Source organism: Pistacia vera, unplaced genomic scaffold, assembly GCF_008641045.1.
Source record: "Pistacia vera cultivar Batoury unplaced genomic scaffold, PisVer_v2 Contig678, whole genome shotgun sequence".
Taxonomy (NCBI): domain Eukaryota; kingdom Viridiplantae; phylum Streptophyta; class Magnoliopsida; order Sapindales; family Anacardiaceae; genus Pistacia; species Pistacia vera.
Window position 1 is genome coordinate 183424 of NW_022196532.1, and position 21635 is coordinate 205058.

The window sequence follows — 21635 nt, forward strand, 5'->3', positions numbered from 1 at the left end:
TATTATATATGTATAAAACTTTGCTGTCTCACATTATGAGTAATGCTATGCCATCAACCTTTTTTTACAAACTTCTCTTACAACCCCTGACCTGGCAGTTGAATTGGCATTGTCACGCCAAAATTAACCAAAGAAACGGTCGTCACTTATGAAAGAATGACCGTTCCTTATGAAGGAACAACCATTCGAATGATTGTTCTTTATGAAGGAACAACCATTCCTAATGAAGGGAACAACCATTCTTTTTGTCGTTCCTTCAAGTTGTTCCTTAGAAAAGAACGATCGTTCCTTCATAAGTAACTAACTTTTCTTCTGAAGGAACGACCGTTCGTTTTTAGTAGTGCCTTTGGTGTCTTGGGTGTAGTGGGAGTTGACATGACATTACTAATCTGCTGACATGTTAGGGTTGTAAGATAAGGTTGTGAGACTGCGTTGTAAATGTATTATTTTTCCTCACATTATATATAAATTTAGGAGTGTTTATGTGATTTTTCCAAGTAAATCTCTTCTCAAGTCTTTTTTGTATAATCAAACTAACCAATTATCCAATTCAATAAATATTGGCTCACAACCCAATCTTATAAACTTTCTCTTACAATCTCGACATGGTAGCTCGTAATTGAGTAGACGAGACCCATTGCGAGCTGATCAATTACGAACTATTATGTTGAAGTTGTGAGAGAAAGTTTGCGAGATTGAGTTGTAAGTGAGCATTGCCCTTATCCAATTAACTAGTTCTTGTTTGTTCAATTAATTGCTCAATTTGAACTACATTAAGATATAAATAGTGTATATTCAAGAACTATAAAACTATAAGAAACTATTTATAATTGTACCCTTTTAAATTCTTATACTGATCTATTCAACGAGTTAATTTACAATGAGCTCAATCTGGAAACGAAACTTCTCAGTGATTCAAGGAGCATGAGAATTGCATGGGTGATGCAAGTTGTTGAGCTTGAGTTCCCTGATATAGAGTTGTCAACGACTTGGATGCTGCTTGGGTGTTATATTTGTACCCTCTTCTTCACAATCGCAAGCATCAACTTCATGGCCACGACCGCTTTGCTGTTAATTAGCAATTAATGGGTTGCCATATTAATCTTGCTTGGTTTTTAACACTCTTCCTCCTTTTGGTTTTTGAGTCAGCCATGGCTGACCCTTCATGTGAGATGGTTTTTGTGTCCTTCCCTTATTGCTTGGAGTTTCTGATGGGTTTGTATTACAAACCATCAACCAAGTGCTGTAACCACATCAAGAAACTAAATACAGTTGCAAAACAAAGCGAGGGGAATGTGAGGCTATTGTGCAATTGCATTGAGAGCATGGTGAGGGAAATGCAACCTCCACTGCAAGCCTCTCGTATTCGGCAGCTTCCATACCAATGCAACACACATCTTAGTTTTCCCATTTCCGAAAGCATGGACTGTTCCAAGTAAATAATTTAAAAAAAAAATTAACCTTCTCTCTCTTACTATAGTAAAATCTAACTACTTTTCAATTTATTGCAAGGGATTGAAAATTAAAGTAGTATTTGGGAGCCCTTATGGAACTGCTAGTGTCAAGTTAATGAATTAATTAAGCTTGCTTTGTGGTGGTATTGTAATGGTCTGTTATAAATAAATATTATGAAATGGAATAGAATTGTATCCATAGTTGTAGTCTTGCGTTTTAAGCAGGGGATGAGATAGAAAAAGTGTAGAATGGATGTGGTACAAAAAAACTCTCCCATCTGCTATTGATTAGGTTCATGAAACAACTATGAATCTAATTGCTCAAATGATTCAACCATGACACGATCTTTCAGCCCTCATGCTGCAACAATGACATGCTACAACAATGACATGCTTAATTTTTCAAAATGTTAAACCATCATGATCTCACAATCTCAGTGATTCACGGAAGCATGATATATATGTACATGTTAACAAAGCTTATCAGCAAACTAACAAATGCACTGGTTTTGATTGTAAATAGTGGATAAATTATGCTATGCGTGATTTTGACACCAACGACTGTACACATGCAAAATGCTAAGAAGTTACACGTGAGGTGGTTATGAGAGTGTTTATGGTGCAGTAATGATATTTGTTTGTTAATATGTAAATAAAAAATTTACAAGAGAGATTTTTTGAGTGGTTCGGATGCTATGAGCAAGTCCTAAATCCACTGTGATTGTATTTATGGTTTCCTCTATTCTCGTTATTGAGGAATACAAAGGGAGCGATCTCTCAAGGTTACAAGATTGAAGTGTTCTAAGAGAGAACAAGTCATTCTCTTTCTAGTAGTGTGTCTTTGCTATTTTTTTCTATAGAATAAGTGTGAGAATAAACTCCCTTTTGAGGAGGGAGAGCTGTCTATTTATATTCTTTTTAGCTCAATGTAATGAGTGCTTTTGCAAGTTATCCCAATTTGGTGAAGATCTTCCTTCATTCTGATTCGTTGAGAGCTTTCATCCGTATCCTTAAATTTAATGAAATTACAACATTTGCCTGCACAAAATATCCTTCTAAATTGGTTTAAGGTCAGACAACTAATATAGTTTTGTCTTCAAGTGCTTGATGAATCCTGATTGGTGGAGATGCATGCTAAGATCTGATTGGTGGAGAAGTCTATTGCATCTTGATAGGTGGAAATGACGTTAGCATATCATTTAGTCATAACACTAGTAATTATGTAAGATAATCAAGTGTTTATGCTTTGAGAGAATGCCTTGCTTTTACTAAAGGAGAAACTTGGCTTAAATAGCCTTTACAACATTGGAAAAACAGAAAGATAAACCCATGACTAACAACTCCTAATTTCATGGGATTTTTCTAAGGAAACGTTTAAACACAAAGACTAATTCAAACACTAATCTAGTTTCCTCAAGAAGAGGGATTATTCAACTAAAACAAACAAACAAGAAACTAATATCTTCACATCCTCCCTTAAACTGAATCAGATTAAGTATTTAGTCTACACATGAACTTAAACAAACTCCAAGTAGGTTGCGTATCTTCAGGAAAGCTTTTAGTTTTAATGGTTTTGTGAATATATCAGCAATCTTCTCTTGACTTTTGCAATGACTCAGCTTTACCACTCCATCCTTGGTGAGATCATGAAGCAAATGAAATCGGATATCTATGTGCTTGCTCCTCCCATGCATCACATGATTATTGGACAACTTAACTATTGAGCTGTTATCACGAAAAATTTGAGTAGCTTCACGTTGAGGAAAACATAACTTTTCAGGCAATCCCCTCATCCAAACCGCCTGACATGCACACGAAGCTACAGCTATAAACTCTGCTTCAGTAGTTGATAGAGTGACCATAGGTTGCTTTTTTGATAACCAAGCCACAACCGCTGAACTAAACATAAAAGCATACCCTGAAGTACTCTTTCGATCCTCCAAGTCACCACTATAGTCACTGTCACTGTATCCTACCAAATTTGCTTATGATTTTCTTTTATAGATCAATCCAAAATCGATAGTCCCCTTTAGATAACGCAAAACTCTTTTTGCTACTTGGAAATGTAGCTTTGTAGGTGATTCCATAAATCTACTAATGAGGCTCATTATAAACATTAAATCAAGTCATGTGGCTGTTGAATACATTAAGCTCCCCACAATTTGTTTGAAGTGAGTGCTATCAACCTTTATCCCATCAACATCTTTGGTGAGCTTAGTTCCTAGTACAATCGGAGTTTGGACATAATTGCAGTTGCCCATTTGAAATCTCTCAAGCACTTCCTAAGCATACTTCTTTTGCCCAATGAAGATCTCACTCGTTGTTTGCTTCATCTCAATACCTAGGAAATAGTGCATCTTCCCTAGTTTTGTCATCTCAAATTCAATCATCATGGAGTTCTTAAATTCATCACACATTTCCTCATCATTTCCAATATATATAGATCATCCACATAAAGACATATCACCAAGATTTTACCTCTTTTTCATGCTTGATGAACAATGTGTGTTCATATGGACACTTCTTGAAACCCGCCTTTGAGAAGTAAGTTTCTATACAACTGTACTAGCTCTAAGAGCTTGTTTCAATTCGTATAAAGCTCTTTTTAATTTGAATATCTTCTGCTCTTTTCTCTTCTGTACATATCCTAGAGGTTGATCTACAAACACCTACTCATTTAGTTCTCCATGCAAGAAAGCTGATTTTACATCAAGTTGGTAGATAGACAAGTTGTTTTGAGCTGCCAAGGATATCACAAACCGAATTGTATCGAGTCTAACTACAAATGGAAACACATCTGCATAGTCTACTCCATACTTTTGTGTGTAGCCCTTAGCCACCAACCTAGCTTTGTATTTGTCTATCTCTTCATTTTCTTTGAGTTTTGTTTTGTATATCCATTTCACTCCAATGGTTTTTTCTCCTACTGGCAAATCAATAAGTTCCCAAGTATTGTTTTTCTCAATTGCTACAATTTCTAAATCCATGGCCTTCCTCCATTTTGAGCTTCTCACAACATCATTAAAGGTGATCGGATCATTGTCACAAATAGAGTAAGTTGAGCATAATTTCCATCATCAGATAACTCATCACCACTCACATAATTTGTCAACCATGTTGGAGTTCTCCTTATTCTTGGATCTCTGGTTCTGTGCTCATTTGAGTTGTCTTCAGATGACTCATTTTCTGACTCTATGTCTATTGAAGACTCATTTTCTAATGAAGCACTTTCTGATGCTCCTGATATGATGTCTTCAGTTGTGTTTTTTTTAGTAGGATCAAAAGCAACAACAATCTTTTTCCCTTCATCTGTCCAGTCCCAACATTTCTTTTTATCAAAGACCACATCTCGACTGATTACAATCCTTTTGGTAACTAGTTATACAGCCTGTAAGCCTTGAACTCCTCACTAATTCTGAGCATGACACATCGTATGTTTTTTTCATCAAATTTGCTCCATAGATTATCATTCACATGAGCATATGCTAAGCAACCAAATACTTTGAAATGAGCAACCCTTGGTTTGTCCCCACATCCCTCTTCTAGAATGACATTCTTCACAGTAACTGTTGGGCATCTATTTAGAATGCGAACACTCCAATTCACAGCTTCAGGCCAAAATGTTTTTGGCACTTTCATCCTTGCAAGCATGCAACGTACCATATTCATAATGGTGCAATTTTTCCTCTCTAAGACACCATTTTGTTGTGGTGTATAAGTTGAAGTTAACTACCTATGAATACCATTCACTTCACAAAAATCATTGAAATCCTTGTGAAGTGAACTCTCCTTCACAATTCGTGCGAAATGCTTTAATAGACACCCCAGTTTCTTTCTAAACAATAGCTTTAAACTTCTTAAAACAGGTTATAACTTCAGATTTCTTAGATAAAAAATACACCCAAGTCTTTCTATTGAAATCGTCAATAAAGGTTATGAAATACCTTTTGTCGTTGTTGGAGATGGGTTTAATAGATCCACAAATATCTGAGTGAACCAGCTGAAGTATATGAGACCCTCCAAGTAGGGGTGTTCAAAAGAACTGGCAAGTACCCGGGGTTTGGTTCTGGTTCCTACCCGGAACTGGCTGTCAACGAGTAGGTTCTAGTTCCAAAAATTTGAAACTGACATTTTGCGATTCCGGTTCTTGCAATCAAGAATCAGAACCGAAATCGAAATCGGGAATCGAGTCTAATATTAAGTAACATTAAATTTTTTTTGGGGGGGGGGGGGGGGGGGGGGGTGGGGGGTTGGGGGGTTTTGGGGTTTGTAATTTTGCTATCATAAATAAAAACTTCAAGATTTTAGGGCAAACAAATTTACCCTTACTTCAGTACTTCTCACTGCTTCTGACTCTCTGTTGCTCTCTTCAAGATTTTAAGGCAAATGATTTTAGTCCCAATCCATCCCAAATCCCACACTCTTCTCAAACATTCTCTTCGTTGGGTTTGAAAGGTATGTCACTTTGTGTTTCTCACTTTCCATTTTTCCTTATGTAAAAGAATAAAGATTAAAGAGTGCTTTGCTTGAAGTGGAAACATACGATTTGATGCCATCTCAACTTTCATAAATAAACCCTTTTCAGCATAATAAATTTGACATGTGTTCTTTTGCATGAGAACAACAAATCCTTTTTCTTGTAATTGGCCAAGGTTGATGAGACTGCTTTTCAAATATGGTACATAGAACACTCTAGAGATACAATGCATAACTCCATTCACTCCATTCACTTCAATCTTGATATCTCCTTTTCCTTTGACACCTAAATTGGAATTGTTCCCCAGTTTCTCTTTTCCTTTGAATGTTTCATCAAGATTTGAAAACAACTTTTTATCTCCACTCATGTGATTACTGCAACCAGAATCAAGATACCATAATTTGTTGGAGTAATCATCTTTTACGTTCACATAAGACATCAACAACATTTCTTCTTCAACTTCAGTGAAATTTGCCTTGGTGTCCTTCTCCTTTTGAAGGCATTCATAAGCAAAATGGCCCAGCTCATGACAATTGTAGCACTCGGTAGTGGCCTTGTCAATTCTTCCTCTTCCTCTTCCACGTCCTTTATATCCTCCTCGGCCTTGCCCTCCCCCTCACCCAGGTGAGTGATTATCCAAACTTACTTTCAGGGCTTGTTCTTCTATTACATGGTCCATAGTTCTTTGCTCATGCACAAACAAACTGCTATGCAATTCATCAATCAAAAGATCATTTATCTCATTTGATTCCTCAATAGAGCAAACCATATAACCATACTTTGGTGTCATTGATCTCAAAATCCTCTCAATGACCACCACATCTCCCATATGTTCTCCATGAATTCTTATCTTGTTAGCCACTGTCAGTATTCTTACAAAATAGTCATTGACTGATTCTCCCACCTTCATGTGAACCGGTTCAAACTCTTTATGAAGAGCCTGCAACTGTGCGTGCTTGACCTTAGCCGTGCCTTGGTACTTCTTCTTCATCGAATCCCAAATGTCTTTTGTTGAGTCCTTTAAAATAGTCTCTAGTATGACCTGATCTGTAGCTTGAAATAGATAATTCTTGGTCTTCAAGTCTTTCAACTTCTATTCTTCTAGAGCTTTGGTATGGACATCAATTAAGACAGTTTCGTTAGGATATTGTGTGATCCCACTCTCTACGAGACTCCAATACTCCTTAGACTTCAAGAGATTCTCCATCAGCATGCTCCAATGGTCATAATGGCCATCAAATCATGGGATAACTGGTTGTATGAAGTTACTTCCCTTTCCTACCATTGGTGCTTACTGCTTCTTTGTTGGTCAGGTCCCGTGTAAGAGCTTTGAAACCAAATGTTAGATAATCAAGTGTTTATGCTTTGAGAGAATGCCTCGCTTTTACTAAAGGAGAAACGTGGCTTAAATAGCCTTTACAACATTGGACAAACAGAAAGATAAACTCAGGACTAACAACTCCTAATTTCATGGGATTCTTCTAAGGATTTAAACACTAATCTAGTTTCCTCAAGAAGAGGGATTATTCAACTGAAACAAACAAACTACTGAAACTAATAGCTTAAAAAATTAATCTTGAGTAATGTACTATATTAGCTCAATTGTCACGAACATGGATTAAACCAAACCGTTTAAAGCTTTTATATAGAAGCTAGCTAAAAAATGGCTCGCCTTCTGATGTTTGTTATCTGGTTCTCCTCATGGTTTTTGGATCAACTAGAGCTTAAGAATTCAAGTAGTGCTCGCAAGTGTCAGAATTTGCTTCCATGCGTAAGCTATCTTGCAGAGATGTGTTTTGAACCAAGCAACAAATGTTGCAATCTTTCAGATTTGAGTTGCATGTAATCATATACAAAGAAGTATGATATACATGGTTTTTATTTTATACATACATTCCTTTAGACCACGCAAGAAGGAAAATTATAAAAATGTGGTATACTGCTATATAATAAGTTAGCTGCCAAGGATATCACAAACTGAATTGTATCGTGTCTAGTTACAAATGCAAACACATCTGCATAGTCTACTCCATACTTTTGTGTGTAGCCCTTAGCCACCAACCTAGCTTTGTATTTGTCTATCTCTTCATTTTCTTTGAGCTTTGTTTTGTATATCCATTTCACTCCAATGGTTTTTTCTCCTACTGGCAAATTAATAAGTTCCCAAGTATTGCTTTTCTCAATTGCTGCAATTTCTGAATCCATGGCCTTCCTCCATTTTGAGCTTCTCACAACATCATTAAAGGTGATCGGATCATTGTCAGCAAATAGAGCAAGTTGAGCATAATTTCCATCATCAGATAACTCATCATCACTCACATAATCTGTCAACCATGTTGGAGTTCTCCTTATTCTTGGCTCTCTGGTTCTATGCTCATTTGAGTTGTCTTCAAATGACTCATTTTCCGACTCTATGTCTATTGAAGACTCATTTTCTAATGAAGCACTTTTTGATGCTCTTGATATGATGTCTTCAGTTGTGTTTTTTTTTAGTAGGATCAAAAGCAACAACAATCTTTTTCCCTTCATCTGTCCAGTCCCAACATTTCTCTTTATCAAAGACCACATCTCGACTGATTACAATCCTTTTGGTAACTAGTTATACAACCTGTAAGCCTTGAACTCCTCACTAATTCTGAGCATGACACATCGTATGTTTTTTTCATCAAATTTGCTCCATAGATTATCATTCACATGAGCATATGCTAAGCAACCAAATACTTTGAAATGAGCAACCCTTGGTTTGTTCCCACTCCATGCCTCTTCCAGAGTGACATTCTTGCAACTGTTGGGCATCTATTTAGAATGTGAACACTCCAATTCACAGCTTCAATCCAAAATGTTTTTGGCACTTTCATCCTTGCAAGCATGCAACGTACCATATTCATAATGGTGCGATTTTTCCTCTATAAGACACCATTTTGTTGTGGTGTATAAGTTGAAGTTAACTACCTATGAATACCATTCACTTCACAAAAATCGTTGAAATCCTTGTGAAGTGAACTCTCCTTCACAATCCGTTCGAAATGCTTTAATAGACACCCCAGTTTCTTTCTAAACAATAGCTTTAAACTTCTTAAAACAAGTTATAGCTTCAGACTTCTTAGATAAAAAATACACCCAAGTCTTTCTATTGAAATCGTCAATAAAGGTTATGAAATACCTTTTGTCGTTGTTGGAGATGGGTTTAATAGATCCACAAATATCTGAGTGAACCAGCCGAAGTATATGAGACCCTCCAAGTAGGGGTGTTCAAAAGAACTGATCGGAACAAGAACTGGCAAGTATCCGGGGTTTGGTTTTGGTTCCTATCCAGAATTGGCTGTCAACGGGTAGGTTCCAGTTCCAAAAATTTGAAACTGACATTCTGCGATTCCGGTTCTTGCAATCAGGAATCGGAACCGAAATCGGGAATTGAGTCTAATATTAAATAACATTAAATTGGGGGGGGGGGGGGGGGGGGGGGGGGGGGGGGGGGGTGGTGTTGTTGTAATTTTGCTGTCATATATAAAAACTTCAAGATTTTAGGGCAAACAAATTTACCCTTACTTCAGTACTTCTCACCGCCTCTGACTCTCTATCGCTCTCTTCAAGATTTTAGGGCAAACGATTTTAGTCCTAATCCATCCCAAATCCCACACTCTTCTCAAACATTCTTTTCGTTGGGTTTGAAGGTATGTCACTTTGTGTTTCTCACTTTCCATTTTTCCTTATGTAAAAGAATAAAGATTAAAGAGTGCTTTGCTTGAAGTGGAAACATACGATTTGATGCCATCTCAACTTTCATTAATAAACCCTTCTCAGCATAATAAATTTGACATGTGTTCTTTTGCATGAGAACAACAAATCCTTTTTCTTGCAATTGGCCAAGGTTGATGAGATTGCTTTTCAAATATGGTACATAGAACACTCTAGAGATACAGTGCACAACTCCATTCACTTCAATCTTGATATCTCCTTTTTCCTTTGACACCTAAATTGGAATTGTTCCCCAGTTTCTCTTTTCCTCTAAATGTTTCATCAAGATTTGAAAACAACTTTTTATCTCCACTCATGTGGTTATTGCAACCAGAATCAAGATACCATAATTTGTTAGAGTAATCATCTTTTACGTTCACATAAGACATCAACAACATTTCTTCTTCAACTTCAGTGAAATTTGCCTTGGTGTCCTTCTCCTTTTGAAGGCATTCATAAGCAAAATGCCCCAGCTCATGACAATTGTAGCACTCGGTAGGGCCTTGTCAATTCTTCCTCTTCCTCTTCCACGTCCTTTATATCCTCCTTGGCCTTGCCCTCCCCCTCACCTAGGTGAGTGATTATCCAAACTTACTTTCAGGGCTTGTTCTTCCATTACATGGTCCATAGTTCTTTGCTCATGCACAAACAAACTGCTATGCAATTCATCAATCGAAAGATCATTTATCTCATTTGATTCCTCAATAGAGCAAACCATATAATCATACTTTGGTGTCATTGATCTCAAAATCCTCTCAATGACCACCACCTCTCCCATATGTTCTCCATGAATTCTTATCTTGTTAGCCACAATTAGTATTCTTGCAAAATAGTCATTGACTGATTCTCCCACCTTCATGTGAAGCAGTTCAAACTCTTTATGAAGAGCCTGCAACTGTGCGTGCTTAACCCTAGCCGTACCTTGGTACTTCTTCTTCATCGAATCCCAAATGTCTTTTGTTGAGTCCTTTAAAATAGTCTCTAGTATGGCTTGATCTGTAGCTTGAAATAGATAATTCTTGGTCTTCAAGTCTTTCAACCTCTATTCTTCTAAAGCTTTGGTTTGGACATCAATTAAGACAGTTTCGTCAGGATATTGTGTGATCCCACTCTCTATGAGACTCCAATACTCCTTAGACTTCAAGAGATTCTCCATCAGCATGCTCCAATGGTCATAATGGCCATCAAATCATGGGATAGCCGGTTGTATGAAGTTACTTCCCTTTCCTACCATTGGTGCTTACTGCTTCTTTGTTGGTCAGGTCTCGTGTAAGAGCTTTGATACCAAATGTTAGATAATCAAGTGTTTATGCTTTGAGAGAATGCCTCGCTTTTACTAAAGGAGAAATGTGGCTTAAATAGTCTTTACAACATTGGACAAACAGAAAGATAAACTCATGACTAACAACTCCTAATTTCATGGGATTCTTCTAAGGATTTAAACACTAATCTAGTTTCCTCAAGAAGAGGGATTATTCTACTGAAACTAATAGCTTAAAAAATTAATCCTGAGTAATGTACTATATTAGCTCAATTGTCAGGAACATGGATTAAACCAAACCGTTTAAAGCTTTTATATAGAAGCTAGCTAAAAAATGGCTCGCCTTCTGATGTTTGTTACTCTGGTTCACCTCATGGTTTTTGGATCAACTAGAGCTCAAGAATTCAAGTAGTGCTCGCAAGTGTCAGAATTTGCTTCCATGCGTAAGCTATCTTGCAGAGATGTGTTTTGAACCAAGCAACAAATGTTGCAATCTTTTAGATTTGAGTTGCATGTAATCATATACAAAGAAGTATGATATACATGGTTTTTATTTTATACATACATTCCTTTAGACCACGCAGGAAGGAAAATGATAAAAATGTGGTATACTGCTATATAATAAGTTGATTTTAACTCTATTATGATTTGGTTTAATCATTTTGAATATATAATTGACAAAAAGATGTTGAATATCATTTTCAATTTTTATTTGATTTAGTCCATTACTAGTAATTTTACAATTTTGATTGAAATGTTTTGCATGTGCTGAAATGGAAATGTATGTATATATGTATAATAATTAATTGGATTTATTCAACTACTGTATATATAAAATCAAAATGGAGCAGCCATCGTGTATTCACTTGCATGTGAATTTCTTATCATCACTGCCTAGTCCTCGTTATATATGTTGAACGGTTATAATATTCTTCATAAAGAAAAGTAAATATTAATTCTTAAAAATCTAAAAACAAGGTTTACTAAAATTTTGTTCAAATTAAACATGAATGATATAATTTAATCAATAAAGCCATGATTTGGAATTGGTTTATTATACACAAGTTGTAATTTAATTATCAATTAAACGACTCCAAGCTATGAATAAGTAAAAAAATGTGATTTTATTAGAGGTCTTAAGAATGGTGTTGAAGAAGGTTAGTTTAGATTCTTAAATGAAGGCGCCACCAAATCAACCTAATGCTATGATATATATTTCCAAGCCCACCAACAAACTAATTAACAACTGAATTTTGTATGAGAAATGTTAGCCTTACGAAGATGCATACAAAGACAAATCCTACCCTTAATCTTTATGATTGTCTTTCTCTTTCTCTCTTTTTTCTTTTTTTCAAGGGTTGGATTTATCTTTGTATACCCCTCTTTGTAAGAGTAGCATTCCTCATTGTGTATTGTCATCAGCTGACTAACAATTGCACGCTAATGGATCATCTTCCTTGATTATGAGTTGGCCCAATCAATTTTAAACATTATATGAAATAAGAAGAATAAAGGATTATATTCTATGTGTGAATTAGATGCTTCTTACCCTAATAGAATCCATTTTATTAAAATAATAATTAACATAAATATGCTTTATTTTTTAACTCTTATTAATCTCTATAATATTAGGTGATCAAATATAATAACATCGATGCATGCATCCAACATCTTGCCCTTCCCTCTTACATGTGTCAAGAACCCCTTGATTGTTAATAGAAATTAAATTTATTTTTATTCGTCCTTGAGATAATATATTTTACAAATTTTCCTAATTTATATTCCTACATACAAATAAATAGAATTCAAATTAGAAGTTTAATTAATAGATAGAAACACATGACATTAAGGTGCGTTTGGATGTAGGTATTTAACATTACTCCAGTAATGTTATATTATATTATTTACATTAATATAAGATTTTAGTAATTCTCAAATATCAATAGTAATTATTGTTGGTTATATAAGTAGTAATCTGATTACTACATTTTTCTTAAGTATTCTGAGATTATTTGATAATCTCATTTTTGTTATAATTTTACCCTTTATTAATATATTTTTAGGACAGTAATGCCCTTGTTATGTAAACAATTTACAAGAATTTTAATAGACAATTTTAACCTTATATACAAGATTTCTAGGACATTATTGTCCTTGTACTTCAACCAAATTACCCAAGATCATAGCCAAATCTGGCCACCGGCGATAGTCACCAAAATGACGCATGACTGGCTAAATCTGACCGGTCATGCGTCGATCTGACCGTTTCTAGCTAGATCAATGCCCGTGGATTCGGAGGAAATCGCCAAATCCATGATTGTTTTCAGTCATTGATCTGGTCGAATCGACTCACGGTTGACCATATCTGGCTGGTTGTGCGCCGTTCCGCTGACTACCAGCGGTAGCCAGCGATGGTGGTCGACGGCCGGCAATGGCTTGGGTGGATGGGGATATTTTTGTTAAACTTTAAACTTATATTATGATTGGGGTGTTTTAATAAAATTTTAAATATATGGAGTTAAAAAATAATCTAAATGATAATAATAATGATATTAAAAAAGAAAAACAATTCAATAATTGATATAATATATCTTCTAATTTATATTAATCTAATTAAACACATTTAATATAATATTCTCAATAATCTTTAAAGCAATCTATCTTATAACGTTGGATGCACGAATAGCAGTTTACATATTAATTAAGTAGAAATAACGAAATTTATCAACTCCCTAAAGCAAAGTTCACCGAACCTTGAAATCATGCCTAGTTATCGGGGATAGTGTTAATAAATTAATAAACAAGGTAACGCCAACATTGAACATAAATTAATTGATTAACCATTCTCCTAATCCGCCTTATTATAAAGAGATAAACATTAATGACCAATTGGAGGAAATAAATATCCAGTTGGCAATATCAATAATTGTCCAACTTGTCACACACAGTGACTTGTTTGACTAACAGGAATTATTTGCAACATTTAATTATTTTGAGAAAAGAAAAGTCGTCGGCAAGAACGCGTTGTTCAATTGTAATGGCTGTATTTCTAAAGTCAAACAAACAACGCCTTATTTATGTACCATCACTTTTTCATTTTCACAAAACTTTTCTTCTCTCTCAAACACCATGACTGGCCGAGAAATTCTTCAAAAGATCAAGGTATGTTCAACTTAATTAACTTTTAATCACGTAATTAATGTTCTTCAGTTAATCAACTTAAGAAATGAATTTCGATTCTCTGCTGCTCAAGTTTCGGATTTAGTTTGATCTTCTGCAATTCATGTATAAATGTGTTTGAGTTTTTTGACGTTTTGGCTGATGTTACTTCTTGGAAAGTAATAAGGACTTGAAGTATAGAACTATAGATGCTTTTCCAGAGAGTGATTTCTATCTAGGCATTAGCTAATGAAGCTTTAGTTTTGATTTTCTTGAAATTTGTGGAAGCTGTCACTGTTTTTGTGTCTGTGGATTCCATAGAGGAAGTTTAGTTTTTTTGAAAATCGTTAACTTGAATTATGTGGTTTCATTGTTTATATTTTTTATCTTCAGGTTAAGGCTTTTGGTTCGTCTGCAGCTGATACAGGGAAAGGGAAGAGTAAAGTTTTAAAGCATATCACGCATGGCTTTCACTTAATGAAGGGAAAATCAAACCATGCCATGGAGGATTACCTAGTTTCAGAATTCAAGCAAGTACATGATACTGAGTTGGGCTTATTTGCTATATTTGATGGCCATTTGGGCCACGATGTAGCAAATTATTTGCAAACTCATCTGTTTAATAATATTTTGAAAGAGGTACTCATGTCTTCTGATTTTTCTAATATTTTCATTAATCGGTTTACGGTTTTCAGTAGGTATTATCATTACCTCCTGTGACTACAAATCTTTCAGGAAGTCATTTGTGATTATATTTCTAATGTTTTGCAAGCAGCACGACTTTTGGACTGAAACAGAAAATGCAATAAGGAAAGCTTATCGTACAACAGATGCTGAAATATTGGAGAAAGCGTTTGTCCTGGGAAAAGGAGGGTCAACTGCAGTAACAGCAATTCTAATTAATGGTCAAAAACTGGTAGTTGCAAATGTGGGAGATTCTCGGGCTGTTATATGTAAGAATGGGGTGGCCAAACAACTATCGGTTGACCATGAACCAAGCAAGGAAAAGAAGAAAATTGAGAGTCGTGGTGGTTTTGTATCAAACATTCCAGGTATCAGGTTTCTTGAAATGCGAACTGGTAGATCTAGTTTTGCTATTAGCTTAGTTTGATCACATGAAATCTTTTGGTACTTGCTGAAAACAAAGAAATAACAAATTTTAGCTGGCTTAAAAAAATTGTCTTTGGATGATCTGTCCTGCTGGAACTTTCTTTTATTAGTGAAACTTTTAAGGTGGAACACTTTTTTCTTGTTTGGAAAAAATGTTCTAATGTATAGAAAATTATTAATTGAAATTGTTTGGCCAGGTTTTCATGTCTCTCAAACAGCCTCATGTGTGCAGATAGGGACTAAAAAAACTTGAAAGTTTTTATCTATATAGTGGTCTTAGAAAATAAGTTCACAATCTATTGCACAGGGGATGTTCCTCGTGTTGATGGGCAACTGGCTGTGGCAAGGGCATTTGGTGACAAGAGCTTGAAAATACACCTTAGCTCAGACCCAGATATAAACGTGGAGATGATTGGTGATGATACACAGTTCATCATTCTGGCAAGTGATGGAATATGGAAGGTCAGTTAAGTTTTTAATGTTGATTATCAACTTCATGTTGTTTTATATCTCCTGACAATAAAACCGGAGGCAAAACTTAGTTTTTAATTAAGGAAAAATCAGAGTGGCCAGATTTTCAGATTTTGAAGCTACTTTTCTCTTTCCACCCTTTTGTTATGGGTAGTTTTAGTTTGAATGTGATTGAAGTTTTGGGTTTTCTGACTTCTCTTATTACCTTACAGGTAATGTCAAACCAAGAAGCTGTGGACTCAATCAAAAACATAAAAGATGCTCAATCAGCAGCAAAGCACTTGATAGACGAGGCTGTTTCTAGAAAAAGTAAGGATGACATATCCTGCATAGTTGTAAAATTGCATTAAATATTTTCTTCGTATGGGTCAATTTCTTTTTGCCTCTGTTCAATGTAAGGAAATTTATTAATTGATTCGCTGTATTACCATATGTAAACTTGTTTTGTAGCAACTGTGAAGATTTGTGGAACTGGTTTCAAAACTCTTGCGTGTACAAATAGAGCATTATAAAAAATTGATTGCTTCAACTTGATACCCTTCTTGTTATGTTAAATTAACGATTTTTATGGGTATTGTCCTGATGCGGTAGCCATTGGGGTGTCTTCTGATTCTTCTTTTAAGCTTGGATGCTATATATATTTTTACTATAATTTTCCTCTTTACCGAATGAAGAAGTTTAAGGATCTGGATAGACCATAACATTTGAGTATGCGGTTTACATTTTTTGGCCTTTCCTTACCTTGCCAGGCCACTTACCCTGGTTGAAGTTATGTCATGACAACAATTTTGTTCATGTTTTATAATCATATTCATTTACGCCATATGATTCATCCAAAGCAATTGGCATGTGGGAGGGAATGATCAGTCATATCATATGGAAAAGAGATTTTATTGCTAAATCATATTGCCCCTGTTACTGCTTAAATAAGGAACAGGATAATCTTGGATAGCTTCTTTACGTTGCCTTTATGGATAATCTTCAAATTCTGGTTTAAAAAATTTCCCATTGTCTTGTACAATGGTATGCCTTTCTTTTTTCGGCTAATCCGAAATGGATATAGCCTTGCAACTTGGCTAATCCGAAATGGATATAGCCTTGCAACTTGCGAGTACGAAAGAAAGAGAGCTAGCTGCACATTCAATTCAACTGGTATTTGGTGAGTTTGATCACATGGTGGAAATGTGATGATCTTAAAAACACATCTGTCTTAATTTAAATTATGTCCAAGATGGAGTAAATTTGCAACTTATTAGACGACCAGCTATTTGTGCCTGTTACTACTCTTATTTTATCTGGTCTATTAAATGTACCCCATTAATGTTATATGCAGAGAGAGAGAGAGTTCAAAGGATGAATCCATGGCATTAGGAATGCGAAAACTCATGTGCACACGGTGAAACTTGCCCAAAACAGCTTCAATGCCATAGAAAATCATTTTACCTTTCTCGAGTTTCATGTGCTCCATGCATTTGCCCCACTTATATTATTAGTCCCCTGGAAAAAGGGTGCCATAAAAAGTTGAATGCCTAAACTGGGCTTAAAAGCAGTTGGTTTAATAGGTGGCTAATTTGTTATCATGCAATATATGTTTTCCTGGAATAACTGAAAACATGAATTCAATCCTCTGTGTTCTGTTGAGTTAAATGAAACATCTTATGTCTACATCAAGGGAGCACATAGTTTCCTGAAATGAAACTACAATGTCGCTGGTTGATCCATTTAACTGGATTCGAACTCTTTCCTGCCTCTTCAACTGAGATATGAGAAAATACAACTTGCATGACTGAAAAGGATTAAGATAAGTGTTTTTGCTCCGTAGCCCATATGACATGTCCAAGAGAAGAAACATGACTAAATAAATAATGCCTTTCTTTTTTATCAACTATACTAAAACACTTGCGTTATATCCTCTCAATATCTGTAAGACTAAAAATAATAAATTTGTGGGCTTCACGTAATTGACTGAACTCGCAGCGCAGGTGGTGTTTATCCATCTCTTATCCCTCGCTGTTTTTATTTTATTTATAAACTGTTATCTTGCTGACGAATAACCGTGTTTTATAATGTTCTTTACACATGGACATGGGCTTGACTTGAGCTTGTAAAGCAAATTGGTTAAGAAGCCCAGATGAAATTAGCCTTTGCTTCTTCAATATGATCACTTGTTGTGTTGGAATTTGATTTTGCTTTGCTTGGTCATATATTCTAGAATTGATGAGATATTGCTCCATCTTCGAATTTATTTAATTTAATTTGGTGTAGTGTAAAAAAATCTGAATCTGAAGATTTTTGTACGTACAAATAGATACGCGGTGATCTGCTTAAGTTAAAAGTATCAGAGATTCATATTCAAAATCTTATTATTAAATAGGCGAATTAGATGGAAGTAATCATAGAAAACTAAGGAAAAAAAAAAAAAAAAAAAAAAAGGGTTTAAGTACAATGTAGTATTGTACATATATTCAATATTCAATCAAATAAACAGAAGAGTATGTGTAGAGAGTCTAGAACAATCAAAGTAAATCCAAGTGTTTGCAAATGAAACACATAGCAAAATCTAGCGTGCCAATGTATTGTGAAGTCGCCACATATCCCTTTTTGCATGCTCATCCCAAATTCTATTCTGCCACGCATCTCTAACCCCACACCCCCCCATTCCCTTCTTTCTCTCTAACCTATTTAATTAGCTCTTCCTTTGTTCCCTTCTCCCTCAACACCACCACCATTTCCATTTTTATTATTTCTCTCATTTCTACATTCATTTCATTTGATACCTTTTCCTTGTTACTTTGTTTTGCATTTTGATATTTTGAGCTATGACCACCATTTGTGCTGACCAACATCAACACAAACTCCATCATCTTCTTTCCCCCAAAAGTCCTACCAAACCCTTCAAAGATATTGAGGTTCCTCCCAGGAAACTTCTTCTCAACAGCAAGAAACTCTTGCACCATCACCATCATCATCAAGATATCAATAACATGTTTTTCCCTGAAGAACTCAACAGTCTTCATAAGTTCTTGCCTTTCAACAATACTGATGCTGATTCTGATCCTGACTCTGACTCAGATCCTTATGCTTCTGATCATTTTCGCATGTACGAATTCAAGATCCGTCGCTGTACTCGCAGCCGTAGCCATGACTGGACTGACTGTCCTTTTGCTCATCCTGGCGAGAAGGCTCGCCGCCGTGATCCTCGCAGGTTTCATTATTCTGGAACTGTTTGTTCTGAGTTCCGTAGGGGAGGTGGGTGTAGCCGTGGAGATGATTGTGAGTTTGCTCATGGAGTCTTTGAGTGCTGGCTCCATCCATCACGATATAGAACTGAAGCTTGCAAAGACGGCAAGAATTGCAAACGAAAGGTGTGTTTTTTCGCCCACTCTACACGTCAGCTTCGCATTTTGCCTGAGATTTTATCATCTCCCAAGTATAGTCACCCTCTCTGTGGCAATTCTCTGGTGAACAATCATAAGAATAATCATTGTTGCATGTTTTGCCATCATTCTGTCAATTCCTCTCCAACTAGTACTTTGTTGGGTATGTCTCATTTGTCACAGTCACCGTCTCAGTCACCACCATTGTCGCCGGTGAATCACGGATTCTCACCCATTTCTCGGTGCAGTGATCGTTTGATAAAGTTTAGCAGTACTCCTGATGCGGCCATGAGTTACAAAGATGTGCTCAATGAGCTGATGAGTTCATTGGCTGAAATGAATTTCAATGAAGTTTCTTCTCCTTTGTCAGTCCCCGGTGGTAGCAGCATGAATGGTAATATTCCTTGGATTGATGCAAATTCTTTTAATATTGAAGATCAGCAACAGTTTGTTCTTTCTCCTTCAACTCCAAACCCTTCAGGGTCAATGAATCCTTTTGGTTGGGATTGTTCAAACAAATGTTTGGTTGATGATCAGAAGATTAATGACATTAATGGCGGGCAGCTGGGCTGTCCTGATCCTGATCTGGGTTGGGTGAATGAGCTCTTGATGTAGATGAAGAAGATGTGTAAATACGCTGTTTGCACCAGCCGTATATATATATCACTTTATATATATGAGATTTGGTGTATATTATTATTGTTATTATTGGTTTTTCAGTACTTAAATTTCCTTGTTAATGTCTCTTTTTCCAAGTATTCCTGTTGTTTAAAGCTCAGCAGTGGAGCGAGATTTGATATCTTTGTTTCATCTACACACTTTTTTTTTATCATTTTGGTGGTTTGCTTTTAAGTATTGTCTTCTCCCTGTTAAGTGGAGAGCGATTTGATCTTAATTTCATGTACTGACTTGAACTGTAAGCAAGGTGTGATAATGAAGAATCTTTCTCTTTTCTTTTATTTCAGTAAATCTCTGTGAATGTATACTAGTGTCTGGAGAACTACATGTTTAACCTAACAACACAGTTTCTTAAACCCACCCAGTTGTTGCTTGGCTTGAATTGAAGATCTTGTGGGTGATACGTGGCTTACATGCACAATGGTGACTAGGTTTTTGAGAATTTCATGGAACAGATTCTGTAGATTTTTTTTTCTTTTTATTTGGCAGATGCGTATCCCATCCGTCATCCACGGTTAAAACTTTCAAGCCATGTTATTAATTTACCATTTAAATTGACATGGCCATGTATAATGTATTTCAACAGAAAGATTAATTATTGTACATGGAAAAGAAAACAGACTTGTTTATTTCAATTAAAGAGTAAATAGTGGCCAAATGTAGTTGAATCTTAATGCAGATATTAAGCAAAAGAAGTCAGATATGATTAATTTTATATGTGTAGATGGATCACAGTGCTGCCAAGGTTGGTTAATTCACCAAATTTGATTTTCTTGGTGGGAAACAATTAATATGTAGCAGATTACTTAATTAATCAACACTACTAAACCAAGTTCAAAAAAAAAATGAGGGATGGAATAATAATTTGTTTCCTAGGAGAGCAACTTATCTGAAAGACAGCTATAATGGTGGGGAAGGGGACCATAAAGGAGTGTTTAATTGAAGGAGAAGGGGATGAATGTTTAAACAGGCAAGAGGGATTGTTGGGGTTAGGTGGTGAGGGAGCAGCTGCCTCTGCCTCTGCCCATACTAATTTTAGGTTCAGATAGGGTTTTTGGGGTCCCCTTCGTGTCTGCCTTATTTCATTCATCCATCTTCTTAATTGATCAATTGGAACAATTCAATGCAATTCCCATTTCCACTTGTGCCCATACTTTATGTACTCTCTTGCTTCACATCCAGATCAAAGTATGGCTACATACCTTCTCTGTACAAATCTTTTCATCCTATTTCTATTTTAATTTGCTTGTTTGGAAATTATCAGAGGGAAAGTGGTAGACTGTGTGTCATTGAAGAAGGCCAGTATGGGTACATCATACAAATAATTAATAGAAGTGGGAAAATATCACCTTCCAAATACAAAGTTGTAGAAATGGTTAAATGTTTGTGAGGGTTTCCAAAAGATGTTACTGTGGGCAGCCATAATGTCTCATTTAAATCACTCTATTATGGTAATAAATAATTAATATCTATTATTATGAAGTTCATAATGAGGTACTCTAGTAAATGAAATGTGTTATTTATCATATAAATATCCACCTAATCCATCTTATTTGGATGAGTTTGACACCACACATTTAAATTTTCATTAAAAGACCGGTTTAATTACTTAAAATAAAATTTTCAAATTAGATTTTTTTTTTCTCCAATTAACCATCTAATTTAAATTATTCAATTAGAATTAGAAATTGGATTAAATCAATTTAAAATTCCTATAAATTTAGTCAGCATTATAATTGAGTTTTGAGTTTTGATAAAAGGCTTCCATTTTTCTCCACCTAAATAAAATTAAATTTCAAGTGATAAAATCACTTATCAATATAAATGTGAAATTTACTAGTCGCAGCTACTATACTAAGTAGCAGAAGTATAACCCACATATACACCCAACCATATACTTTAAAATTACT

The 21635-nt window shown here is 35.5% G+C and overlaps 4 protein-coding genes across 5 annotated transcripts; 3 read left to right on the forward strand and 1 right to left on the reverse strand.

The window, feature by feature from the left end:
• Window positions 1-1151: 1151 nt before the first annotated feature.
• Window positions 1152-1439, forward strand: LOC116113328 (non-specific lipid-transfer protein 13-like). The gene has a single exon (XM_031399485.1). It carries the CDS (start codon window positions 1152-1154, stop codon window positions 1437-1439), a length of 288 nt encoding a protein of 95 aa, XP_031255345.1.
• An 8433-nt stretch (window positions 1440-9872) lies between these two features.
• Window positions 9873-10609, reverse strand: LOC116113329. The gene is made up of 2 exons (XM_031399486.1): window positions 10265-10609; window positions 9873-10109 (listed from the first exon to the last, which is right to left on the reverse strand). Exons 1-2 carry the CDS (start codon window positions 10607-10609, stop codon window positions 9873-9875), a joined length of 582 nt encoding a protein of 193 aa, XP_031255346.1.
• Window positions 10610-14008: 3399 nt separating this feature from the next.
• Window positions 14009-16201, forward strand: LOC116113300 (probable protein phosphatase 2C 58). 2 transcript variants are annotated; one of them, XM_031399448.1, is made up of 5 exons: window positions 14009-14092; window positions 14483-14728; window positions 14865-15141; window positions 15507-15661; window positions 15883-16201. In XM_031399448.1, exons 1-5 carry the CDS (start codon window positions 14060-14062, stop codon window positions 16018-16020), a joined length of 849 nt encoding a protein of 282 aa, XP_031255308.1. In that variant the 5' UTR covers window positions 14009-14059; the 3' UTR covers window positions 16021-16201. The 2 variants fall into 2 exon arrangements, with proteins under 2 accessions (XP_031255308.1, XP_031255309.1); XM_031399449.1 differs by lacking the exon at window positions 15883-16201 and having other exon boundaries at window positions 15397-15534.
• A 2217-nt stretch (window positions 16202-18418) lies between these two features.
• LOC116113358 (zinc finger CCCH domain-containing protein 2-like) lies at window positions 18419-19775 on the forward strand. The gene has a single exon (XM_031399509.1). It carries the CDS (start codon window positions 18490-18492, stop codon window positions 19660-19662), a length of 1173 nt encoding a protein of 390 aa, XP_031255369.1. The 5' UTR covers window positions 18419-18489; the 3' UTR covers window positions 19663-19775.
• The last annotated feature ends 1860 nt before the right edge of the window (window positions 19776-21635 follow it).

Excerpts from the sequence above, each read along its gene's own strand:
- LOC116113358 (XM_031399509.1), top strand. The coding sequence starts at position 18,490 with ATGACCACCATTTGTGCTGACCAACATCAACACAAACTCCATCATCTT.
- LOC116113328 (XM_031399485.1), top strand. The coding sequence starts at position 1,152 with ATGGCTGACCCTTCATGTGAGATGGTTTTTGTGTCCTTCCCTTATTGC.
- LOC116113329 (XM_031399486.1), bottom strand. The coding sequence starts at position 10,609 with ATGAAGAAGAAGTACCAAGGTACGGCTAGGGTTAAGCACGCACAGTTG. Across the intron at positions 10,110-10,264 it reads TGGAAGAACAAGCCCTGAAA|GAGAAGGACACCAAGGCAAA; the intron begins GTAAGTTTGGAT and ends TGCCTTCAAAAG.
- LOC116113300 (XM_031399448.1), top strand. The coding sequence starts at position 14,060 with ATGACTGGCCGAGAAATTCTTCAAAAGATCAAG. Across the intron at positions 14,093-14,482 it reads AAATTCTTCAAAAGATCAAG|GTTAAGGCTTTTGGTTCGTC; the intron begins GTATGTTCAACT and ends TTTTATCTTCAG. Across the intron at positions 15,142-15,506 it reads TTTTGTATCAAACATTCCAG|GGGATGTTCCTCGTGTTGAT; the intron begins GTATCAGGTTTC and ends TCTATTGCACAG.